Genomic DNA, 21,922 nt, shown 5'->3' with positions numbered 1-21,922 from the left:
GACAGCCGTCAGAAGGTTCACCCAGTGGGCAGTAAAAGTTATATACCTTCCCTGCCCGTGTTTGCTAGACCACATGTCTGTGGTCAGATGTATCTTGGCACCGACACTGTGTGCCAGAGTCACATTCACTTGCCGCTCAACATGGCCATATAGCTCTGGGATGCCCTTCTGTGAGAAATACTTCCTTCCTGGGACCTTCCATTGTGGTGTTCCAATGGCCACCAGTTTATATGACAGTAGTTGGCGGGCTATGAGTTCTGACAAGCCAGCCGTCAACCGTTGGGTAAGAGGGTTATCCGGCATCATCATTTTTTGTACGCTTGAACATTTGGCCGACGGAAGCCTGCCTTTTTCCAGAAAAACGTGAGGATGGCATGATGGAAGGTGGAGTGGAGGACAATTGTGAGGAGAAGGAGAAGTAGAAGACGAGGCTGGACGGTGAGAGACTGGAGTGTGGCTTTGTTGGTCCCGTTGCTCCCACTGGGCTCGGTGATGGCTGCTCATGTGCCTTCTTAAGGCGGTCGTCCCTAGGTGAGTGTTGGGCTTACCGCGACTTATGCGTTGACTGCAAAGATTGCAGATGGCAACACTATTGTTAGCAGCGGACACGTTAAAAAAAATCCCACACTGCGGAGCCATGTGCCGGTGTCCTGGGAGCACCAGATGTGACCGTACATGGTTGATGCCTCGCTCCTGATACATTAGCAGTCTGCTTTGTCCCTCCTGTGCAATCTAAGTTCTGCCTGCTTCTCCTCCCTATCTGCTGGTCCATATCTCCCTCTGAACTCCCCTCCTCTTCCTCTCTTGTGGGCACCCACGTGACATCACTAGACAGGTCATCATCGACGTCACCTCCCCCATCGCTATAATTAGAGATCTCGGAGTAGGGAGCAACAGCGGGGACCAACCTCCTCCTTGGGCTGATCTGGGTACTGTCGTCAGACTGCTGAGTGGCGGTTGTTGCTACCTCCTCTTCCTGATCCAATGCCAAGAATGGCTGCGCATCAGAAATGTCTTGTGATGAATCGGAAAATAATTCCTGTGACTCAAGCGGAAGGTATGTGGTGGTGGTGGTGGTGTTGGTGGTAGTGTCTTTGGGGGTGCACACAGCAGAGAGTGAAGAGGGTGCAGATCATGAGGATGAGGAGGGTGCAGAAGAGTAAGGCTGAGTGAGCCACTCATCCAAGTCTGGTGCGTCCTTTGACGTAATCGCACACACCTTCTGCAATTTGCCACTTTGGCTCAAGCCTATTGCTCCTGCCCTACCCCTACCACCCCTGCGGAAGGGCCTGCTTCTTCCCCAGCCTGTCATTTTTTAAATGACCCTGTGACAAAAGTCTCTAGAGAAGTGCAGTATGTATGTGGAAGAAGGTATATAACACCCTGCTTCAATCTGTCATTTTTGGGGGCCACTGGTCTATCACACCAGTTATAATACTTTTTTTTTAATTGCGTTTGTCACTCTTTGTAGTATCGCTGCAAAACCGCTCAGCAGTCACAATGCTGCACAGTGGAAATGCACTATACTATGCTTTCTATATGTGCAAGTATTTTATACGTGTATTACACCCCTATATACTGCACACCAAATAGTACACCTATACCAGTCCTTAAAAGGACCTTTGTGGACCTAGTAGCTAGTGATTTGCAGACTGTCCCTCAGTCCCTACACTGATAAAAGACAGCTGCAGAATCGGTCAGCAGTCAAGTATAATAGGCTTTCTACATTTGAAAGAAAGTATATTATATGTGTACAACCCTATATACTGTACACCTATACCAGTCCTTAATAGGACCTTTGTGGACCTAATAGTAATAGCTAGTGATTAAACTGACTGTCCCTGCTCCACACAGCGTCCTGTCCCTACACTGACAAAAGACAGCTGCAGAATTGGTCAGCAGTGCACTCAGCAATCAGCAGCACAGCAGTCAGCAGCAGTGCACCAGAACCCTATATACTGTACACCTATACCAGTCCTTAAAAGGACTTTTTTGGACCTAATAGCTAGTGATTTGTGTCACTACAGTCTGTCCCTGCTCCACACAGCAACCTCTCCCTACACTGACAAAAGACAGAATGTAAAATGGCCACCAGATCAGGTCTATTTATAAGGTAGGGGGAATGTCCAATTGTCCATGTGCTGAAATGGCTGTCTTGTACCCCATGATGGATGTGTCATCATGGGTCAAAGTTCTTTCACAATGTAAATGCATATGTCCGCCGCGCAAACAGCGCCAGAAGTCTGCCGGTTTGGCGAATCGCGAACATGCAAAATTTGCCACGAACCAACCGCTGGGCGAACTGCAAGGCCATCCCTAAGCACCACTAAGGGGGCGCCCTCACCATCACGTGTGTAAGAGGTGGAAGAAGGCGTGGCTACACTACAGTTGCCACAGTTTGGAGCACCAAGAATTTTACACCTTATCAACTTTTCACTGATTGGTGGATTTTTATTTTTTATTTTTTGCAAAATGGTTTGTTGAAGTAGATGCAAAATGGTAGCAGTGGACTTGCAAAGAACACTATATTGAGAACAAAATATTGTATGATTACATGAATTTGCACAGATTTTTACTTTATTTTATATAGCAGCAAATATTATAAGATTAAAGAAGTAGGTGCAAAGTTTAAGCAGTGGATCTGCAGCATCTTGAGCACAAAGCACTTTATGTTGTATATGAATTTGCACATGGATCAGTTTACTTCGTTTATTAACCACTTGCCGACCGCCGCACGACGATGTACGTCCTATTTTTGAAGAGGGATATCTCGGTAACGGCAGCAGCTGCTGCCACAACCGAGATATCCATCTCTTCAGGCGGCGGTCGGCTGTACGATAACGGTGGTCTCCGCGGCGGATTCGCCGTGAGATCACCGCTATCGGCGGCAGGAGAGGTGACACCCAAACTTCCGCCACCCTCCCGCACCTTCCGCCGCTTACCAGAGCCGTCGGTAGCGGCAGAGGCGGATCGGGTTCTCTTCCTAGCTGGGCAAAGAGACAAGTGAGGCTAAGATGGCCCCCACTCATCTCTATACCATAGGAGGGCGGAAGCGACGTCAAAACGTCACTTCCGCCCATACCTCTTAAAGGTATATTTTTTTTAAATGTCAGATTTTCATTTTTTTTTTGTTGTTTTTTTTTGTTGCATTTTAGCCGAAATATGAGATCTGAGGACTTTTTGACCCCAGATCTCATATTTAAGAGGACCTGTCATGCTTTTTTCTATTACAAGGGATGTTTACATTCCTTGTAATAGGAATAAAAGTGATCCATTTATTTTTTTTTTTTAAACAGTGTAAAAATAAATAAAATCAATTAAAATAAATAAGAAAAAAAAAAATGTTTAAAAACACCCCGTCACAAAGAGCTTGCGCACAGAAGCGAGCGCATACGTGAGTAGCGCCCGCATATGAAAACGGTGGTCAAACCACACATGTGAGGTATCGCTGCGATCGGTAGAGCGAGAGCAATAATTCCAGCCCTAGACCTCCTCTGTAACGCAAAAAATGCAACCTGTAGAATTTTCTAAATGTCGCTTATGGAGATTTTTGAGGCTAAAAGTTTGACGCCATTCCACGAGCGGGCGCAATTTTGAAGCGTGACATGTTGGGTATCAAATTACTTGGCGTACCATTATCTTTCACAATATAAAAAAAATTGGGCTAATTTTACTGTTTTATTTTTTTATTCAAAAAAGTTAATTTTTTCCAAAAAAAGTGCGCTTGTAAGACCGCTGCGCAAATACGGTGTGAAAAAAATTATTTCAATGATCGCCATTTTATTCTCTAGGGTGTTAGAAAAAAACTATATAAATTGTTTGGGGGTTCTAAGTAATATTCTAGCAAAAAAAAACTGTTTTTAACATGTAAACACCAAGTCTGAAAAAGAGGCCTGGTCCTTAAGTGGTTAATAAACACCATAAGATCAGTGAAGTAGGTGTAAAGTGGAAACAGTAGATGCGCAGAGAATATTATTTGAGCCCCCTAGCACTTTATATATGAATGTCTCCACATATTGTAGTGTATTTGTGATGATTTATGTGCACACACAATAGGACAGCGCTGTGACACATAATGCTCTTCTAGTTGATAAAGGGAACACTTACCTTTGTTACAGCAGCAGTCCGGTATAAGTTATTTCTGTAGGTATTTGAGTTGTTACATATAGCGCGGGTTTTATTCTATTTATATTGGTGACATAATTGCCCAAATCTGGGGATCAGGAGCCATTTCCACCCTTTACTCTCGGCTGGGGCTCTTTGTATCCATATAACAGATGTTCTACATGACTAAATCTGACATCAATTTTACTGCAAAATCAAAGGGGCCAAAATATCCCCCCCCCCCCCCCCCCCAGCAGTAATATATTTCTATCCCCCTTGGTGGGAGTGGAGATGACCCATCTATAAGGATATACAGTACGTACACACAGCACAAGGCCGTGTTCACACTACGAAATGTTTCTGCAGTTCCTCTGATCTCCACAAGGTGGTGATCTCACCTCTACCCAAACAGGAAGTCTCTATGGAAGACAGGAAGTGATGTCGGATACAGACAGGAAGTGATGTCAGATACAGACAGGAAGTGATTTCTTATACAAACAGGACATTCCATAGGAAGTAGAGAGAAGACATTGCTGGAAGTGGCAGCAGAGGAGGTAATAAGATCTTATTTTCTATTTACACCCAGTACCCCCCCCCCGTCATGTCCGTCCTCTTCCTCCATAGTCACTGTGATGTCTTTTATCTCCAGCAGATGATGATACACACATATATAGTGTGGATATACGTAGATTAACCCCTTCAAGGCGATCAGTTGATGATGAATATATCTTCCTTCCAAATCTGGCCATACATGGTTCAGTTTTATTGTTCATCCAGCGGGATGAGAGGAAAAAACGGAAGTGATTCCCCCATCCACACATTGGAGGGGATGGGGCAATCCTCCCCACTGCACTATTGTATTCTGACAATGGGGGGCGCTCCTCCGCTCTCAGAATACACAGATCAGTACTATTGGCTGCCACCGCTAATTGGGTGACTTTTATATCTTCAGCTCTGCCTCATCTGAATGTCTAATCTGAAGATTTCTTCTCTATGCCTCCACAGGTATGTTCCAGCTGAGTTACATCCACCCATGACTGGAAACTGTTTGCTGTCACTGTGTCTGTGTGTATTTTGAGCTGTTGCCTTCACCATCCTGTCCCTGTCTGCATCATTATGATGTTTGTGTTGCTCTGTGTTGTCTTACCTTAGTTTTATGTGCTGATCTTATCTTCACAGCTCTGCTGGTCTGACTTTACATGTGAAAGGTCTGCTCTGATTGTCAGCCATCCTTATATTATCTCATGATTCATTAATTAACAAAAAAACATCCCCACCTTTGACAGTATTAAACTAGAGCACCCTTATTGGGTCAGCACGTTGCTGGGGTTCTTTCCTTTAGCGATTCTTTCTCTAATGCCGCGTACACACGACCGGACTTTTCAACATCAAAAGTCCGACGGAACAATTCCGGCAGACCATTCGATCGTGTGTGGGCTGCAGCGGACTTTTGATTTGCAAAAGTCTGACAGACTTTAGAAATGGAACATGTTTAAAAATTTTCCGCCAGAACTCCGCCGGACCCAGTTCCTACCGAGAAATCCGCTCGTGTGTATGCTAGTCCGACGGACAAAAACCGATGGGAGGGCAGCTATTGGCTACTGGCTATGAACTTCCTTATTCTAGTCCAGTCGTACGTCATCACGTTCAAATCCGTCGGACTTTGGTGTGATTGTGTGTGGCCAAGTCCGTTCATTCGGAAAGTCCGTCAGAACTCCGTCGAAAGTCTGTCGGACCTTGTCCCTCGAAAAGTCCGGTCGTGTGTACGTGGCATTAGTGATTCTTTATACAAGTGATATACACTTCAAGCTCTGCACTTCAGTGATTGCACAAAGTGAACATGCATAGAAAACTGCACTGAAAAGCACCAAACAGACTGCAGGTGACCCTGTCTCTCTATTAACCGGTTCCCGACCTGCGCACGCCGATGTACGTCGACAGAATGCCACGTCTGCACAAATGTGTGTACTTGTACGTCCCTTTGAATGTGCCATCGCGTGCGCGCCAGCCGGGACCTCCGTTAGTAGGATCGCAGGTCCCGCGGTCTTGATGTCTGCGGGGATACTCGCAATCGTCTCATGGTGAGGAAGAATGGGGAGATGTTAATGTAAACAAGCATCTCCCCCTTCTGCCTAGTGACAGTGTCACTAATCACAGCTCCCAGCGATCGGGAGATATGATCAGTGAAGTGTCACACATAGCCCATCCCCCCCTACAGTTAGAACACATCCCTAGGACACACTTGACCCCTACAGCGCCTAGTGTTAACCCCTTCACTGCTAGTCACATTTACACAGTAATCAATGCAATTTTAATCACACTGATCGCTGTATAAATGTGAATGGTCCCAAAATCGTGCCAAAATTGTCCGTGTCCACCATAATGTCGTAGTCATGATAAAAATTGCTGATCGCCACCATTACTAGTTAAAAAAAAAAAAATGCCATAAAACTATCCCCTATTTAGTAGACACTATAACTTTTGCGCAAAAACCAATCAATATATGCTTATTGCAATTTTTTTTTACCAAAAATATGTAGAATACATATCGGTCTAACCTGAGGAAAAAAACATTTTTTATATATTTTTGGGGGATATTTATTATAGCAAAAAATATTGCTTTTTTTTTTTTTTTAATTGTCGCTCTTTTTTTTGTTTATAGCACAAAAAATAAAAACCGCAGAGGTGATTAAATACCACCAAAAGAAAGCTCTATTTGTGGGGGAAAAAAGACGTCAATTTTGTTTGGGAACCATGTCGCATAACCGCGCAATTGTCAGTTAAAGCGACGGAGTGCCGAATCGCAAAAAGTGCTCTGGTCTTTGGCTAGCAAAATGGTTCGGGGCTTAAGTGGTTAAGCGCTCCTTCCACTCTGTAGCATGCACTCTCTACCACTTGTGCCCTCTTTCCTCCACCCCCCATAGCTTATACATATCACCCTCCTTTCTGTTCTCTCCTTATTATTGCACTTTCTATCTCCTGCTAATTCTACACCCACATGCTGATAAAGCCTCCAGGATGCTGGGGCATGTCCCCTCATATAAATCACACTGCCACATTACCACTCTCAACCTTCTGCTTTTTCTAACCTCTGGTGACATATCCCCAAACCCTGGGACTCCATTATTTAACTATGCCCAACGCTCCCATCACCCTACACCCTCTGGCAGCCGCAATCCACAGAACTTGGATTCCATTTCTCTTCTTCCCAAACCAGCCTCCCCTTCTCCTGCACTCTCTGGAGTCGGATTTTTGAAAATATGGGACCGCCTGTATATACTATAGGGCCTGCCCTATACACTCTGTGGAAAATTGGGCCTTAGGTGGTGTTGATGGTACCAGAACACTGTAAGCCCTCACAGTTACTCTTGGTGGGCGCAGGAACGGCCCTGCTGTGAAATATATCAAGAATTGTAATTACATGCCCCTGTTGAACAGGGGTAGATAAATTGGGCCTTTGGTGGTGGTGGTACCACAACACTGCAAGCCATCACAGTTACTCTTGGTGGGCACAAGAACCGGCCCCGCTGTGAAATAGTAGATCAAAAATTGTAATTACACGCCCCTGTTAAACAGGGGCAGAAAAATTGGGCCTTGGGCAGTGGTGGTGGTGCCACAACACTGAAACCCCTCACAGATACTCTTGTTGAGCGCAGGAACGAGCCCTGCTGTTAAACATTACAGCAAAAATTGTAATTACACACCCCCCGGTTAAACAGGGGCAGAAAAATTAGGCCTTAGGCAGTGGTGCCCAGAACCAAAAATGTTCTTAAAAGCTATCAACATGAACATTGAGGAGGAATAGGATAGTCATTCAGCATCAGCATAGGCAGTCTTCAAGGGATCTCACATTCATAAAAAAAATGAATCGGATACATCCGCATCAGGCGCTTGGTAGCTGGTGATCCAAGACTGATTCATTTTTATGAAGGTGAGCCGATCAACCGAGTCGGTGGACAGGCGCACTCTGTGATCGGTTACAAAGCCTCCAGTGGCACTGAATGTGTGTTCCGAAAGAGCGCTGGATGCAGGACAGGCCAGTAGCTCAAATGCATACTTTGCAAGCTCTGGCCGGTGATCCATCCTCAAGATCCAGTAACCCAGTGGATTTTCGGTTGGAAAGGTCTCCAAGTCTGATCTTGCCCCTAGGTATTCCTGCACCATGTACAACAGGTGCTGGCGATGGTTGCTGGAACCAATCAGACCTTGGGGCTGTGGATTAAAAAATGAACTGATTAGTCAGACAGCCATATTCTCCACCGCTTCTTCTGTGACTGACCGAAGCCTCAGCAACACATTGTCCACGAGTACCAGGAAAATGTAACCTCCCAGGCTCTGGAAACACATTGCAAAAACCTTTCTGCAAGGCATCCCGTTGATGTTTCATCCTCTGCGACGGCTGGATAAGTTCCGCCACCTTACTCTTGTAACGTGGATCAAGAAGGGTTGTCAGCTAGTACTGATCCCTCTCCTTGATACCATGAATCCGAGGGTCCTTTTGCAGGCTTTACAGGCTAAGGGAGGCCATGCAGTGTAGGTTTGCTGAGGCATTCGGTTGGAAGTCCTTTGGGTCACTAAGGATGACATTATCCGCAGCCACCTCCTCCCAGCCACGTAAAACTCCATGGGTTTCTGGGGCCTGAAAATGATCCCTTGAAGACTGCTGCTGAGTGCCAGGCTCCACCTCCATGCTGACACAATCTTCCTCCTCCTTCCTGTGTGAGAGGTGGACTTGCAGGAATACTGTCTGGATAAAGGGGGCATTGAGAGGTTAGGAAGTCCTTCTCTTCCTCCCTCTGTTCTGCCTCAAGTGCCCCATCCATTATTACACACAGCGTTTGCTCCAACAGGTAGACAAGAGGGACAGTATCACTGATGCATGCACTGTCACTGCTCACCATCCTAGTGGCCTCCTCAAATAGTGACAGGACAATGCATGCATCCTTGATCATGAGTCACTGGCGTGGCAAAAAAAAGCCAAGCTCCCCTGACACTGTCCTGGTGCCATACTCGCACAGGTAGTCATTGATGGTCATCTGCTGCATGTGCAGCTGCTGCAGCATTGCCAACGTTGAGTTCCACCTGGTGGGCATGTCACAGATGAGGCAGTTCTTGGGCAGGTTGCATTCCTTTTTGGAGGTCAGCCAGCTGAGCACTGGCATTATATGACCGGCGGAAATGCCCACAGACTTTCCTGGCCTGCCTCAGGAGATGCTGTAAGCCCAGGTACCTGCACAAGAAGCACTGCACCACCAAATTAAGGATGTGAGCCAAACAGGGAACATGGGTGAAGTGTCCCTGTTGAGGGCGGAGAGGAGGTTGGTGCCATTGTCACAAACCACCATTCCTGGCTGAAGCTGGCATAGTGTCAACCATCTCTGAGCCTGCCCCTGCAGAGCTGCCAGAATCTCTATCCAAGTGTGGCTCCTGTCCCCTAAGCAGACCTTACCACCCTGTCCAACGAGGCCAAGACATTGCCTTCCACATGTTGGTAGAGAGCCGGAATGGCCTTCCGCGAAAAAAATTGGCGTTTGGAAACCTGCCATTGAGGTACCGCACATTCCACAAATTCTCAAAAGGGGGCAGAGTCTACCAGCTGAAAAGGCAGCAGTTGGAGTGCTAGCAATTTAGCCAAACTAGCATTCATCCTCTGAGCATGTGGATGGCTAGGACCGAATTTGTTTTTCACCGGTTTAGCAACTGGGGTAGGGAAATTTGCCTGCTACAATCGATGTTGGTGTACTGCTAGCAGTAGTGCTTGGGACGCCTAATTCTACACCTTCATTCCTCTCAGTGCTGGTTTCTGAGAGAACTGAAGGTATAGTGGGGTTAGAGATCCCAGCCTTTTTCTTTGGTGTGGGTCTTTTAAGTACTGTTGCCAACGGACTGCATGGCAGCTCGACATATGTCTGGTCAAGCATGTGGTGCCCAAGTGGCTTACGTTTTGGCCATGCTTGATATGCTTCAGACATATGTTGCAAACAGCAACGGTGCGATCTGCTGCACACATCTCAAAGGCCCACACCAAAGGACTTTTAGAAAACGCACAGAGTCAGCAGCATCCTGCACATGTGGAGCTCTGCGGTGTGATGCAGTCGGTTGGCTGCCCTTAAGCTGTCCCGTGGAGGGCATCCTGCTTTGTTGGAGATGTGCCTCCTCCTCCCTTCTATCTGGCACCCACGTAGAGTCAGTGACCTTATCATCCCTTCCCTCCTCGCCGCTGGAGAAAACCTGGCAGTATGCTGCAGCTGGGGGAACATGACTGCCAGTTTCTTGGGCACACCCTCTCTATTAGGTGAACTGCAGCTCACTAAGTCACCGGTCTGAAAGTGTCTTTGAACACGTACTCCAGGAATGGTCTACAGTCAGGTATAGGCTTGGCTGGACTACAATGCAGTGAATATATATTTTATGATCTGCACGTCACTAAGTCACCTGCCTGAAAGTGTCTTTGAACACGTACTCCAGCTAACTGAATCAACTGACTGCTTGAAGTATATTAGAAACAGTAGAGCAGGAACGGTCTGCAGTGAGATCTAGCTAAACAGGATCAACTGCCTGCCTGAAGTAGATTAGAAATAGTACAGCAGGAACGGTCTGCAGTGAGATCTAGCTAACTGAATAAAATGCTTGCTTAAAGTAAATGAAATGACACACACTCTCTCTCTATACAATGCCAGCAACACATTACTCAGGGCCGATGTGCAGGCGGGCCTTATATAGTGTAGGGCGTGCACCCTGCCTTTGGCCAATTATGGCTCTGTTTGCTTACGGCGCTGTGATTGGCCAAAGCATGCAGGTCAGAGTGCATACTTGGCCAATCATCAGCCAGCAAAGCACTGCGATGACGCAGTGCATTATGGGCTGTTCGCGCCGCTCGAATTTGGAGTGAATGGCCCATAATGTTCGATCTTCGAACAGCCGATGTTCAAGTTGAACTCATGTTCGACTCGAACAGTCAGCTCATCCCTAGCTATGTCCAATCAAATCTAATCACATTGTAACCAGGAAATGCCGGTTATCGTCTTTCCTTTATTCATGCTCACAAGGCACGAGGAGAGCCAGTCAGTGGCTCTCCTGACAGGGGGGGGGATCTGTACTGATATTCAGCATTGATTAGCAAGCCCAGCAGTGCCCCACCAGTGATGTTAATCAGTACCCACCTGGGATGTTTGCCAGAACCACCTTATCAGTGCCCACCAGTGCTGCATATTTATGCCTCATCAATGCCCATCAGTGAAGGAGAAAACATACTTATTTATGAAATTTTATAAGATAAACAAAGAAAATATATATATTTTTTAAATTTATTTGTTGCACAAAAAATAAAAACCCCAGTGGTGATCAAATACCACCAAAAGAAAGCTCTATTTGTGGGGGGGAAAAAGATACAAATTTCATATGGGTACAGTGTTACATGACTGAGCAATTGTCATTCAAAGTCTGAGAGCGCTGAAAGATGAAAATTGGCCTGGGCAGGAAGGGGTGAAAGTGTCTGGTATTGAAGGGGTTAAATATGTGGGCAAGAAAACCCACAAAACCAACTCTGACAGTGAAAAGGTTAAAGGATAAATTCACCTTCGGGAAGATGTTAAATGTTCCTTCAGCGGTCCGAGTCCTCTGTGTGACAGCAGTGCGGGCAGAAGTTCCCCATACCAGCTGTCACTTTATGAAAAGAGCGCGGCCGTGCCATTCATTTACAGAGTTCTGTCCTTTGCCAATGTCGGCTTGTAGTTTTCAATGAACTCCCACACCTCTGCTGAGCTCTCTGGTAGATGAGGAACAAGGAGATTGTCATAAAGGACAAGGAGATTGGGATCCCGATCTAGTCCCTTGGATAAGTAATTTTTTTAAAAAATATCCACACCCCTGGAACTGTTTCTTACATGATGAAGATCAGCCATGGAGTATATCTGAGGTGTATATCAGGGTGTGCTTCTTCCCCACATGAGAGTTGTGATGTCCAGCAACATCCATATAGAAGACATTTCCCGCACTCAAGACACTAATACACCTCGAGGGTTGTGTGGGATCCCTGATGTACAGGAAGACAGGACTTCAGTGAGGAACAATTCCCTCACTCAGGACAGGACAGGAAAGTGGCTTCTCCCCCGCGTGAGATCTCTGATGTCTGTAAAGAAAAGACTTCCGAGAAAAACATTTCCCGCACTCAGGACAGGAATGTGGCTTCTCACCTGTGTGAGATATTTTATGCACATCAAGACTAGATTTAAAAGGGAAACATTTCCCACACTCAGGACAGGGATATGGCTTCTCCTCCATGTGATATTTCTGATGTGTGTAAAGATTAGACTTTGCTGAAAAACATTTCCCGCACTCAGGACAGGGATACGGCTTCTCCCCCGTGTGAGATCTCTGATGTTTTGAAAGACTAGACGTCTGTGAAAAACATTTCCCGCACTCAGGACAGGAGTATGGCTTCTCCCCAGTGTGAGATCGCTGATGTGTGTAAAGATGGTACTTCCGTGAAAAACATTTCCCACACTCAGGACAGGAATACGGCTTCTCCCCCGTGTGAGATCTCTGATGTGTGTGAAGCTGGGACTTCATTGAAAAACATTTACCGCACTCAGGACAGGAATACGGCTTCTCCCCCGTATGAGATCTCTGATGTGTGAGAAGCTGGGACTTTATTGAAAAACATTTCCCGCACTCAGGACAGGAATACGGCTTCTCCCCTGTGTGAGATCTCTGATGTGTGAGAAGCTGGGACTTTACTGAAAAACATTTCCCGCACTCAGGACAGGGATACGGCTTCTCCCCTGTGTGAAATCTCTGATGTGTGTGAAGATGGGACTTCACTAAAAAACATTTCCCACACTCAGTACAGGAATACGGCTTCTCTCCTGTGTGAGATCTTTTATGCACATCAAGAGTAGATTTAAAAGGGAAACATTTCCCGCACTCAGCACAGGAATACAGCTGCTCCCCTGTGTGAGATCTTTGATGTATGTAAAGACTGGACTTCACTGAAAAACATTTCCTGCACTCAGGACAGGAATACGGTTTCTCATCCCTGTGAGATTTCTGATGTGTGACAAGATGAGATTTTTGTACAAAACATTTCCCGAACTCAGGACAGGAATGTGGTTCTTCTCCTGTGTGAGATCTCTGATGTTTGTAAAGATAAGACTTTACTGAAAAACCTTTCCCGCACTCAGGACAGGAATACGGCTTCTCTCCTGTGTGAGATCTCTGATGTTTTGAAAGACTGGACTTCTGTGAAAAACATTTCCCACACTCTGGACAATAATACGGCTTCTCCCCGGTGTGAGATCGCTGATGTGCATAAAGATGGGACGTCTGTGAAAAAAATTTCCCGCACTCAGCACAGGAATACGGCTTCTCCCCTGTGTGAGAACTCTGATGTGTGTGAAGCTGGGACTTTATTGAAAAACATTTCCCGCACTCTGAACAGGAATACGGCTTTTCACCTGTGTGAATTCTTTTATGCACATAAAGACCGGATTTAGAATGGAAACACTTCCCGCACTCAGTACAGGAAAACCTCTTCTCTGTTGGAAGGACGGCCCCGTCCCTCACAGTCTGAGGTTCCTCAGGATAAGAGGAATACGATGGTCCATCTACACTGTGTGGTGCCGGATGGACATTTGAGGTAGTCGGGTTTTCTCCTGGACTATACTGTGTGATGTCCTCATCTTCTACTTTACAGTCTGGAGACAAAGTGAGACAATCCTCTGAGGTTTTCCTCATCTCCCGTCCATCTACTAAAATAGAAATACAAAGATTATTACTAGACATCAGCTGATTGGTTCCCCTAAACCAGGACTCCGCCCACATCAGGCAGCTTTGCCTCTGAGGATCTTACAATTCCCCCCTCAAGGTAACTAGTAAATGGGTCCTCTGTAGGGCGGCAACTAATGATTATTTTCAGAATTGATTATTCAAAACAATAATAAACCCACTAATCAATTAATTGGATAAAAACCTCAAAAAAAGGTGGTGTATAATAATATTCTTGAATATCTATATGCAGCGGTAAATATAAATATCCAGATATATAGTTGGATATTTAATCCACTCTGAGAATAACAGACAGATAGATGTATTATTAGAGGGAGAATCTGCTACATATCAGAATCAGAGATCAACATTAATAAAATATAAAAAAGAGGTAAAACGCTGTTTTGCAGATGATCAGACAGGAGTGTAATATAATATGATGGATGACAGACTCCCTTGTCATAGACAGGTAGGTGGGTACAAGCTCCCTGCACCTGATGTCACTTATGCTGGCCGAACATAAACTAATTTTTCTTTCAAAAAAAAACATTCATCCAAATTCCTAACCATTAGTTGGTCAAATCAACGTTCCTTTCTGACCACAGTGACGGGAAAATTCGAAGGAGCAGAACAGAAAACTTTTCTCCATCCAACAAATTTTCAAACAGTGTATGTGGTTTTTGCTGAGAAGTTACATTCATTTTAAAATTGAATGTTAAAAGCAAATGGAATTTTTGAACTACACTCGTCCATTCATCGAATGTACAAATCATTTTCATACAAATATTTGTGCGAAACTGGGGGGGGGGAGTTTATATTAAAGTAATACTGAAAGCTGAGACTTTTTTCATGGATATAGCACCAGTCAAGCTGTATTAAGGGACACTGGTGAGGGCTGTGCTGAGGGGCACTGATAAAGTTGTTGGTAATATTTATTTTTGTAACTTAATTCTGCATAAAATATTGGGGCAACTCTCACTATGTCAAATGGCTGCTTATCGTTGCTCCATCTGGGTCGGGATCGGCTCCTGAATGCTCTCCTGCATTGCTGTATGGGAAGTCTGAATGGAATCGCTGACAATTTCTTGGAACACCAGGGGCCTCAACTCCCCTGTAAAGCGGACACTGGTGTCCCAATCTTTGCGAACATACAACCCTCACATTTGTGTCCTTCAAGAGACCCACTTGATTGGGAGGAAGACCCTTAGTCTAAAAAAAAAACCCTGGGTGGGCCATCAATATCACTTAACATATTCTAATTTTGCCGGGGGGTCAGTATCGTTGTCCGCAAGACTCTGCCATTCAGGCTCCTGGAGCTGACGCTCGACCCAGATGGATGATACATTATAATACATGCATTGATAGAATGCTTAGAGGTACTGCTGGTGGGTTTGTATATACCTCCCCCAGCTCCGACTAAGTTGTTACACAGACTGAGCTCTCTCATAGCCACACACATGACCAATAATGTGATACTCATGGGGGGGGACTTTAATATGCCCCTGAATCCTGAGCTGGATCGCTTCACCTCTGTGGGAGGGTTCACCTTGGATCTTTCTGCCTGGGCGGAGACCTACAGAATGACAGACCTGTGGAGGTGGAGACATCCCCTTGACAGGTCATTTACATGCCATTCTGCCACTCACAAGACTCTCTCACGCATGGACCTGATGTATGCGTGGAGCCCCCTCCTGCCCAGGGTCCAGCAGATTTCCATCCTCCCGAGAGGAATCTCGGACCATGCACCACTCCTCCAGTTATCTTTGGAGGGAACCCCCACAGACAACCTATGAAGGCTCTTGAGGTTCTGGATCTTTGATCCTGGGGTGGAGTCCAACAGATGGCTACCTACTGGGCACTTAACCCGGGGTTGGCTCCAGAAGAGGTAGCATGGGAAGACTTTAAGGCCTTCTCCAATTTACCAATCCCTTATTGGGGGCGTCTGCAGGCAGCTGCGGGCCGACCTGATTAAGGCTGAGGACCGGGCCACATCCCTGGAACGCCAAAATACCCAGACCAAGATTCCGCTACATAATAAACTTCAGGAAAGTACCAGAGAGGTCCTACTGATCCGCACCTCCCTGACTAAGAAGAAATTACTCCAACAATCCCAGAGGATCTTTGAAGAGGGTGTACGGGGGGGGGGGGGGTAGGTTGCTGGCTTGATTGGTACGTGAACTCCATTGACAAAGACGGGATCAGACCTCATAAGCAATTAATGACAGCTTTGCCTCCTACTACTCAGACCTTTACTCCACCCGGGTGGATTACTCTATGGAGGACCTTCACATACATCTTTTGGATGTTTACTTCCCTGTTCTGACTGACAGCTATAGAGACCCACTTGACTCCCCTATCACCTCCCCTATCACCACCACCTTAAGGAGGTACAACAGGCCATTTCCTCGCTCCAGGCAGGAAAAACACCAGGGCCCGACAGGTTCCCCACTGAATTCTATAGAATGTACTCCGATGAACTAGCACCCAAATTCCATTCTGTGCTCTTATCCTCCTTAAGAAAGGGGTCCTTATGAGCCTCCATGTCAGAGGAGGTGATAGTGGTCATTCCAAAACGAGGGAAGGACCCTGAACTCTGCAAATCCTATCGCCCGATCGACGTGGATGCCAAGCTGCTAGCGAAAATACTGGCAACCTGTCTGAACGGAGTGATCATGGAGTTTGTTCACCCGGACCAGTCAGGTTTTATGCTGCGCAGAGGAACGGATATTAATATCCGCAAGCTGTTTACCCACGTCGATCTGGCTAGAGAGGGCGACACAGGAATAGTGGCCGCATTAGATGCTGAGAAGGCATTCGACTGTCAAATGGCTCTTCCTCTGGAAGGTGCTGGAATGCTTTGGGTTTGGGCCCAAGTTTAAAAGAAAAAATGGTGGTGCTGCACTCCCAAAAAAATGGGACCTTAGACGAAAATGTTATAGAGCTAATTATTCAGATGGAGATATGTCAGATGGTATATATTCAAACTAGTATGGTAAAGTAGTAAGGGAGAACTGTTATCCTAATGTAGAAATTCTTCTATCAATAGTGCCTGCAACAGTGTGTACACAGTAATAACTGTCACAATCCCAAGTGCAACTTCTATCTCTATGATATAAAAATAGTGCTAAGTGCAAAAACACATACAGTGGTCTAACTATAAATCAGACTTCTATGACAGAAAGTGCTGAGTGCATCATAGCAAAACCAAAGTGACTGAAATATAAACAGTTACTAGCTACGTAAGGCCAAACTAGTGACAATAATAAAGTGCAAAAAATGCAAAACTACAGTGCAAAAAATGCAAGCAAGCAAAAATAAAGTGCAAAAAAATGCAAGCAAAGTGCTTAGTGTAACACAAAATATTAATAAAAAACATATAATAATCGAGCTATAGAACAAAACTCCATAAACAGAAAGTGCTTAGTGCAAAAAATTGGACTATATCCAGCTGTTAATGACGTGAACACAGTCTCGTGATGATGTCACAAACATCTAAAGTGATTCTGTGCTGAGAAATGTCTCAGAGGTTCTTCCTCCACATAAGTGATTCCACGCATGAGTGTGCACACTGGGTAATTACCTTCCCACTATATAAAATATAGCGTATATGCAGCCTCCTCTTAGATATACCAGGAGTCCCAGGAAAGGGGGTGGAAGAGGGGGCCTCAGGGGGTCACTCTCAGATCTCCGTCACAATATACTCCAGCAAGATGTTCCAATATAGCTCAGATTATAAGTATAAGAGCAACCATAGTGTAGTATGTTTTTTAAAAATCACTACTTTATTAAAAGGTAAAAATTACTCACAAACGAAATGGGGTAAATAGGCAGTATTAGCAGCAAAACAGTTCAAATCGACCGCTCTGGTGCGAGCGTCACTTCCGGTCATATGGATACGGAGACCGGAAGTGACGCTCGCACCAGAGCGGTCGATTTGAACTGTTTTGCTGCTAATGCTGCCTATTTACCCCATTTTGTTTGTGAGTAATTTTAACCTTTTAGATTTTTTCTCTAAAGATTCAATTTTTCACTATATTTTTCTTTTGCATAGTTGCCACTTTTATTGACAAAACAAACGTCTAATTTATTTCACATTGTTAACCACTTACTTACCTGCAGTATAGTAATGGTTGGACGTTTGAAATACAGACGTTCTGTTTAATTGTCAAATCTTATAAGGTTATTGATTCTACCGAGAAGTCATCATGGTGGCATTACGTCAAAGGTACTACTCTCCCATTTTTGCGGATGTTTCCATTAATATTCAAGATGTTCATGTGACGCAATCAATATTTTAATTTCATGTAAATATTTGTTTTTTGTCAACCAATAAATGTAACTATTTTGTATGATCACTCGTCTCCGTGAATACGTTTCATATATATATATATATATATACCGTATATACTCGAGTATAAGCCGAGATTTTCAGCCTCTTTTTTGAGGCTGAAAGTGCCCCCCTCGGCTTATACTCGAGTCATCGCTGTCTGCCCGCTCGATCAGCGTGTCGAGCAGACAGACAGCGGCCATTCTATAATTCAAAAGCCGCGCCTCCGGCTCCGCCTTCGCCTGTGATAGGCGGAACACTGAATTTCCCAGCAGCCTGTGTTCCGCCTATCACGGACATCGTATCATCCTCGTACTACGGACGAGGATGATACGATGTCCGTGATAGGCGGAACACAGGCTGCTGGGAAATTCAGTGTTCCGCCTATCACAGGCGGAGGCGCGGCTTTTGAATTTTACAATGGCCGCCGAGGCGCCGACGAAGAGGGCACGGGACGGAGGCAAGGCAAGGCACGGCACGGGACGGGACGGGACGGAGGCAAGGCAAGGCACGACACGGGACGGAGGCAAGGCACGGCACGGGACGGAGGCAAGGAGGCAAGGCACGGGACGGAGGCTCGGGACAAAGGCTCGGGACACAGGTAGGCTGGACACACACACACACACACACACACACACACACACACACACACACACACACACACACACACGGATGGATGGAGACACACACACACACAGGGATGGATGGATACACACACACAGGGATGGATGGAGACACACACACACAGGGATGGATGGATGGAGACACACACACACAGGGATGGATGGATGGATGGATGGAGACACACACACACAGGGATGGATGGATGGATGGATGGACACACACACACACACAGGGATGGATGGACGGACACACAGGGATGGACGGACACACAGGGATGGACGGACACACAGGGATGGACGGACACACACACAGGGATGGACAGGCATGTCTCACCCTCGGCTTATACACGAGTCAATAAGTTTGCCAGTTTTTTTGGGGGTAAATTGGGGGCCTCGGCTTATATTCGGGTCGGCCTATACTCGAGTATATACGGTATATATATATATATATATATTATAGAGAGAGACTGCGTCATATAGATTTATTTTGTATCAGAAAGATATCCTTGTTAAAAATTACTTACTAATAAATACTGTGCGGGAAAACTGTCCTTAAAAAGCACAACAGAACGCATACGTGAGTAGCGCCCACATATGAAAATGGTGTTCAAACCACACGTGAGGAATCGCCGTGATCGGTAGAGCAAGAGCAATAATTCTAGCTCTAGACCTCCTCTGTAACTCAAAACATGCAACCTGTAGAATTTTTTAAACGTGGCACATGGAGATTTTTAAGGGTAAAAGTTTGTTGCCATTCCATGAGCGGGCGCAACTTTGAAGCGTGAAATGTTGGTTATCAATTTACTCGGCGTAACATTATCTTTGACAATTTAAAAAAAAGAAATTGGGCTAACTTTACTGTTGTCTTATTTTTTGATCAAAAATTGTGTATTTTTTCCACAAAAGGGGGCTTGTAAGACCGCTGCGCAAATATGGTGTGACAGAAAGTATTGCAACTTGTAAATAACAAGTCTGAAAAATAGGCCTGGTCTTAAAGTGGATAAATGTTTCCATGAGACAAGTTGCAGAGGTCCCACACCGCTGCCTCCCATCTCCTGAGACTGCACTCTGTGACTTGGGTCTGAGACTATACAGACATATCCCTCCACCCGGCACAGCCAGCAGACAACACAACAAGTAATCCTGGGGGGATTGTTCTGTCAGAGATCTTGTCATACCCGGGTATGGGGCAGAAGACCCAAAGCACATACCCCAGGTGCCTAGATCTAGTAACATCTATGGGGAAAATGAACATTTTGCTGCCAGCTGATCCCCAGAATCTCCATAACTCCAGTCTAGATACATAAATTGTGTCGGCAGCACAGAGAAGGAAGATTATCGGAGAGATCCAGAAATACAGGACAGGGAACACAGCTCAGGAAAGTGACCAGGGGATTACAGGCTGATATCACCCATCCCCCGCCCTACTCTGGACCAATCAGTGAGCAGTATGGGTGGAGGAATGTATTTAGTGTTAATGACCCACCTGTGCTGATCTCTGTAGGAGTGTCCTCCTCTATAAATGTCCCCGTTATTCCATCCTCCTCCATAGACTGCTGATCATCCCTCACATACCTCTCTTCTTCTTCTGATTTCACCTCAAATTCTATATCCATTGGATCTCCACTCTAAACCAAGAAAATGAGAGAGAATATCATCTGTAAGATAGAAGATTTATTTTTGTGACATCACATTTAAAATCCACACTCGATAAGTGTGTTTTGTAACCTCCGTCCCACCAACCTTGTAACAGTGGGGGATGGTGTGATCTTCCTGTGTGGAATCCCGGGAATACAGAGGACGGGGACATCTCTCTGGTGGGTTCCTGGTATTTGGTGGCTCCATCATATCCTTGTGTCCTTCTGAAAACTCCTCCATCACTCCATACTCCTCATCCTCCTCTTTATACTCTTCTTTAACATCAATATTATCATCCCCGAGGTTTCCACTCTGAATATATAATAAAATATTTATTGTAACAAACATGCTGTGTATAAATCAGAACTACCAATAATTGTCAATCATCTACCTGATGATGGTGGGGGATGGTGTGACCTTCCTGTGTGGAATCCCAGGAATACAGAGGACGGGGACATCTCTCTGGTGGGTTTCTGTAGCTGGATGACTCCACCATGGTGTCCTGGTACAGATCTTTGTGTTCTTTTAGAGACTCTGACTCCATCACCCCATCCTCATCATCCTCCTCTTTTATCTCTTCTTTAACTTCAATCTTAGAATTTCTCAGGTTTCCACTCTGAATATATAATAAAAATGACATCAATGGTAACAATGCAGATAATGTACAGATCCTAATGATACTATCAGTGATTGTTCCTCATCTACCTGATGATGGTGGGGGATGGTGTGACCTTCCTGTGTAGAATCCTGGGAATACAGAGGACGGGGACATCGCTCTGGTGGGTTCCCATTACTGGATCCATCTGTAGGAAACACACACACTGACTGAATACATTGTTTCTATGTGTTTATCAGATGATGGGGGATCTAGGTGGAGCCTCCGTACTGCTCTCTCCTTTACAATAAAGTCTCCTCTTACCCGGTGATGTGAGGGGCGGCTGATTGTCCATCATGACGTCCTTGTAGAGATCCTTGTGTCCTTCTAAATACTCCCACTCCTCCATGGAGAAATAGACAGTGACATCCTGACACCTTATAGGAACCTGACACACACAATGATACAGTCACCATCCAGACACATCCCTTGTCTGTTACTGGATAATGTCCCAGAATTCCCAGAATCCTCCTCACCTCTCCTCCATCATCTCTCTGGTGACTTCTAGAATCTTCTTTGTATTTCTCTATTCTATCAGGGAGGGAGGTGGAGGCAATGTGATGGTCATATGATCTCCAGACTTCACAGGAGGAAAACTCTAGATCTGAACACAAATAGTAAAATCAGATGATATTCCCAGAATCCTCCTCACCTCATCATTCAGTTTGCCATTAAAAAGCCCCACTTCAGGCTGATGTATAATTTACCCACACTATGCAGGTTAAAAGCTTGTAGCAGGCATTCTGACATCATTACATACAATGCAGAACCAACAGTCCCACTTTGTAAGAGAGGATCCCAAGGGTCCGC

General features: G+C 45.4%; 2 protein-coding genes across 5 annotated transcripts in view; both read right to left on the bottom strand.

The window, feature by feature from the left end:
- Positions 1-21,922, bottom strand: part of LOC143986898 (uncharacterized) — a 1,277,526-nt gene that overhangs the window by 867,356 nt on the left and 388,248 nt on the right. The window lies entirely within an intron of this gene.
- The window catches only part of LOC143989547 (uncharacterized), a 144,883-nt gene continuing 134,384 nt past the window's right edge, over positions 11,424-21,922 (bottom strand). For 2 of the 4 annotated variants that reach the window (XM_077489723.1, XM_077489722.1), the window contains 3 exons: positions 20,563-20,769; positions 20,306-20,447; positions 11,424-13,853 (listed from right to left, as the gene is read on the bottom strand). In XM_077489723.1, the coding sequence (XP_077345849.1) occupies positions 12,163-13,853; positions 20,306-20,447; positions 20,563-20,697 (1,968 nt within the window). In that variant the 5' untranslated portion in view covers positions 20,698-20,769 and the 3' untranslated portion in view covers positions 11,424-12,162. Of the gene's footprint in view, positions 13,854-20,305; positions 20,448-20,562; positions 20,770-20,848; positions 21,113-21,162; positions 21,261-21,376; positions 21,501-21,588; positions 21,717-21,922 lie in introns of those variants that run through there. The other 2 variants (XM_077489720.1, XM_077489721.1) reach the window with 2 other exon arrangements.

The sequence above is a fragment of the Lithobates pipiens genome, unplaced genomic scaffold (assembly GCF_037356315.1).
Source record: "Lithobates pipiens isolate NorthernLeopardFrog02 unplaced genomic scaffold, aLitPip1_a1.2 Scaffold_18, whole genome shotgun sequence".
In the NCBI taxonomy this organism is placed as follows: domain Eukaryota; kingdom Metazoa; phylum Chordata; class Amphibia; order Anura; family Ranidae; genus Lithobates; species Lithobates pipiens.
This window is presented reverse-complemented; position numbering and strand designations above follow the sequence as displayed.